Source organism: Cololabis saira, chromosome 17, assembly GCF_033807715.1.
Source record: "Cololabis saira isolate AMF1-May2022 chromosome 17, fColSai1.1, whole genome shotgun sequence".
In the NCBI taxonomy this organism is placed as follows: domain Eukaryota; kingdom Metazoa; phylum Chordata; class Actinopteri; order Beloniformes; family Belonidae; genus Cololabis; species Cololabis saira.
The window spans coordinates 9,694,949-9,699,340 of NC_084603.1; the positions used below are offsets into that span (position 1 = coordinate 9,694,949).

The window sequence follows — 4,392 nt, forward strand, 5'->3', positions numbered from 1 at the left end:
CACACAAAGCCATTCAGGATAAAGACATTGTGGGTCAGCGGACCAGAACGACTCATGTTTCACTGCGCTGGCTGGAAACAGAAATGCTGTACTCATTATAGCTAATTCCACCATGTTTTGGCAGCGTCTGGATTTTGGTCAAACTTTCCGAGAAGAGTTATAACCAAACTTTCCGAGACATTCAAGTCTGGTTTACATTCCTGTCCTCTATGCTAATTTTCCCTGATACTTATCTTGTTCTAATATTCCCCCCCTACTTCCATTGTTTTGCAGGAGCATCTATTCTTGATTTACTCCCAACACCTCCCACTCAGCAAACCCTTTTCTCAGTTTTCCAGACAAAAGCTGCCCACGTTCAGCTTTGCTGTGCATTGCTGCTGCCACCTGGTGGTTACGGGCTACACAGAGACTCCACGTGTGTTCACGGTTTATTGAAGGATTTTACAGAGTGAGACTGAAATAAAAATATAAAATGAACTGTCAACAAAAGCTTTTCAAGGAATCTTGACAATATTTCACAAGTAGCCACATGTTTCATATCCATCAACACAAACAAACATGTAACAGATAAATTATTTATTTTACACTGGATATCAGCAACATGATCAACAAAAATAATTACTTTTCAGAATGCAGATAATATACATGGAAACAGATAAACATATCTTCAGAAGGGCGAGCTTAGAAAGAAGTAAGTCCATTAATGCTGGAGTGCTGAGAGCGCCGTCAACATCGGGCTCACAAGTGCAATCATTCGTTTAAACAGTGCAACAATATAAAGTCTGGAATCCACTGAAGGAATAATGAAACATCTCCACATCGCTTCGTCCATACATTCACTCGACATCGTCTTCCTTTAAAGACTGCAAGTTGATTCGCTGAAAATGATAAAAATACATTTAGTAGTATTCAAACAAAAAAAAGAAAGAAAAAGAACCATCTATAAAAGCTGTTCATGTCTTAGAGGTGAAATAACCAAGAGCTACTGTCGCAAAAGCTCTCAGCTTTGGAATTCTAAGATTGATCTTGCATCCTTTCTTGTCCCAGAAGCCACAATATGCAGCTGGGGGGTTTACTAAGGATGCTGTACCACCAAAAACATTACGCAGCAACTTTTGAAGCAGGGAAATCCTCACCTGGCTGACTGTGGGTAGTTTAGTGAGCAACATCTGGAAGACCGGAGGAGGCAGCGTCTGCTGGAGCACCTGAAGGAGCTGCTGTGGCTGCCCACACACGGCAATGGCGTTGGTCAGGTGGTCTACACCTTTCTCAAATTCACCTAGGTGAGAGAAAAGCATAAAATATTACATAAAACATTTTAAATATAAAAGTTTAAAGATTATGGGAATGAAAGCATTACAAAAAAGCCATAAAAACAGTTTCTTTCTGACAGCAGCCCGGACCCCCTCTACCACAGACTATCCGCCCGCCCCATCGCTCCAACCCCAGGAAGTGAACGAGGCTAGTACCCATTAACTCTGCACTATTCCAAACAACTGTACACAAGTGCACTGGACTTTTTACCAACTACCTCCTCGCTCTGCCGTAACTTCCACACTCATGTGAATGCTGTAATCACCCATGTATATACTGTAATTCAAATCTATGTAAATCATATAGTCACATCTCATCTGTTTGGGATATATTGTCATTCATTCATATCTGACCTGCACAGTGTAGGGTTATTTATTAATCTGCACTGTGTACATACATATTTAAATATATGTATATATACTGTACATTGTGTTTATTTCACTGCATAAGCACTTCTGGTTAGACGCTAACTGCATTTCGTTGCTCTGTACTTTAGACGATAAAGTTGAATCTAATCTAAATTAACGTAAAGACTCCACTCCTGACATTATGCGTCACATTAACGCACATCCCAGGTCACCTCATGTACATTTCTTTTCCCCCCAAGACTCATCACTCCAGCACTTTAGAACCAACTTGCTGTACATGTTTTCCTTTAATATCATTTGCTCTTTTGTATTGCACCAACCACAACAAAGCCCTTGTGTGTGTTAAAATACTTGGAAATAAACTTCTGACTCTGATTAATGAAAAACCAAACAGCCCAACATTGAGCTGTGTATATTATTACCCTTCATATTTTAGACTACAGCTCCCCAATCTATTTCTTTATGCAATGTTTTAAGTATATTGCACCTTCCCGTCAACGCCGGGCTCACAAGTGCAATCATTCGTTTTAAAACAGTGCAACAATATAAAGTCTGGAATCCACTGAAGGAATAATTAAACATCTCCACATCCCTTCGTCCATACATTCACTCGACATCATCTTCCTTTAAAGACTGCAAGTTGATTCGCTGAAAATGATAATACATTTAGTAGTATTCCAACATTGAAAAAAAATAAAAATGAACCATCTATAAAAGCTGTTCATGTCTTAGAGGTGAAATAACCAAGAGCTACTGTCGCAAAAGCTCTCAGCTTTGGAATTCTAAGATTGATCTTGCATCCTTTCTTGTCCCAGAAGCCACAATATGCAGCTGGGGGGTTTACTAAGGATGCTCTACCACCAAAAACATTAACGCACATCCCAGGTCACCTCATGTACATTTTTTCCCCCCTAGACTCATCACTCTGGTGTCGTGCCAAAAGGTGATTGCCTGCCAGAATCTGATTTCTCCCCTGAAAATGGGTCTTTTTACCTGCCAAAAATTGATGGAAGGCCAAATACAATTAATGAAAGGTTGTTTCTACCTAAATATGATTTGATCTCATTCTTGAAATTCATAATATAAACACTAGAGCTCACAGGATTGCTTTTAATTCTTTTAAAAGGACCATTACAACACAAAATAGGCATTTTCACCTGCCAAAAATTGATTGAAGGCCAAATACGAGTTAATGAAAGGTTGTTTCTACCTAAATATGATTTGATCTCATTCTTGAGCTTCATGATCTGAAAATCTGACGTTTTAGCACTAACGTTCAACGGGCTGCTGTGCGCGCTCCCACGGCCAGAAATCAGATTCTGGCAGGCAATCACTATTTGGCACAACACCGGCACTTTAGAACCAACTTGCTGTACATGTTTTCCTTTAATATTATTTGCTCTTTTGTATTGCACCAACCACAACAAATCCCTTGTGTGTGTTAAAATACTTAATAAAGTTCTGACTCTGATTAATGAAAAACCAAACAGCCCAACATTGAGCTGTGTATATTACCCTTCATATTTTAGACTATAGCTCCCCAATCTATTTCTTTATGCAATATTTTAAGTATATTGCACCTTCCCAGATACATTAAAAAACAAAACGTGAAAAAATGTAAGCTATAAAAATTATTTCTAAAAGATTTATCTTGCATCAGGCACACAAAGCTCACGTGTTTGGCGAGCATGTTGCGTGAGCAGCACGTGTCTAACCTTGTGTCAGCAGTTCTTCTCCCTGCTGGATTTCATCCAGAAAGAATCTCTGCACAGCTTCCGGGTCCTTCAAGTCAGGCAGCTTCAATTTAAAGAGAAAAAGGTCACAAATGCCCTTTTAGTTTATTAAGTTACACACCAAAACAAGCTGAAATAGCCAGAGTTGCACATTTCTTACCTTAACGTGTCCAGATTTTTCACAAGAAACGTTTTTTTTGCTTCTACCTGTGAGGAGAGAGAGTACTTTGTTTAGTTTGACTCTTACAAAAACAAGGAACACGTGGTTGGAAGATAAATGTGCTTTAAATGACGCTGCATTTCTCCTTTTAAGTTATCAAATCCACTGCTAAACTAACTTAAGACTACGTTTTCAGCACGTTTGACAATAAAAAACACGCAGTTTGATTTGATCTCTCCAATCACAACTTTTCTCGAGTCCTCTCGGCCACATGGGCGCTAACGATGCTACCATCGACTAACTCTTACGTTCACGTAGCTTTTCCTTGAAACGAGGATCACTCCGTCGCTTTCTGTCAAAGTAAATACAGTATGCAATGAAAAGAGCTCCGCACACCCCGGCAATAACGGCGCTCCGTCCCCCGCTCATGGTTTGTGGAGAGCGCCGGTCCGCACGGCTCCCTGCAGAAACTAGCACGCTGCTGGCGCGCCGCCGACATTAAAACGCGCCAAGTGACGTCACAACACCGTTTCCGGATTGAAAAAAAAAAAATAAGAAAAAAGATTTGTTCTTATTTTATTTATTATAATTATCCTTAAAAGAAAACTAATATGCTTTTTTTTCTTGAAATATTTTTTTTCCTATGACAAATAAAAAACAATCTTTCAGCTTTACAGCGGGTCCATACCTGTCAAGTCTCCCGTTTTGGCCGAGAAACTACCGTATTTTTTTTACCTCTCTTTCCCACCGTCCTCCCGTACTAGTATTTTCCTGTAAATTCCCCGTTTTGTTCAATCCTTTTTTAACTGCAAAATGA

At 39.5% G+C, this 4,392-nt stretch overlaps 1 protein-coding gene and 2 non-coding genes across 3 annotated transcripts; all 3 read right to left on the minus strand.

Annotated features, from left to right (window-relative positions):
- Window positions 1–415: 415 nt before the first annotated feature.
- Window positions 416–4,069, minus strand: tomm20a (translocase of outer mitochondrial membrane 20). The gene is made up of 5 exons (XM_061745623.1): window positions 3,884–4,069; window positions 3,576–3,622; window positions 3,398–3,479; window positions 1,137–1,279; window positions 416–878 (listed from the first exon to the last, which is right to left on the minus strand). Exons 1-5 carry the CDS (start codon window positions 4,002–4,004, stop codon window positions 837–839), a joined length of 435 nt encoding a protein of 144 aa, XP_061601607.1. The 5' UTR covers window positions 4,005–4,069; the 3' UTR covers window positions 416–836.
- On the minus strand, window positions 954–1,087 carry LOC133464209 (small nucleolar RNA SNORA14). Its single transcript, XR_009784426.1, has one exon. It is a non-coding gene; the product is annotated as a small nucleolar RNA SNORA14 (small nucleolar RNA).
- On the minus strand, window positions 2,404–2,537 carry LOC133464210 (small nucleolar RNA SNORA14). Its single transcript, XR_009784427.1, has one exon. It is a non-coding gene; the product is annotated as a small nucleolar RNA SNORA14 (small nucleolar RNA).
- Window positions 4,070–4,392: the final 323 nt, after the last annotated feature.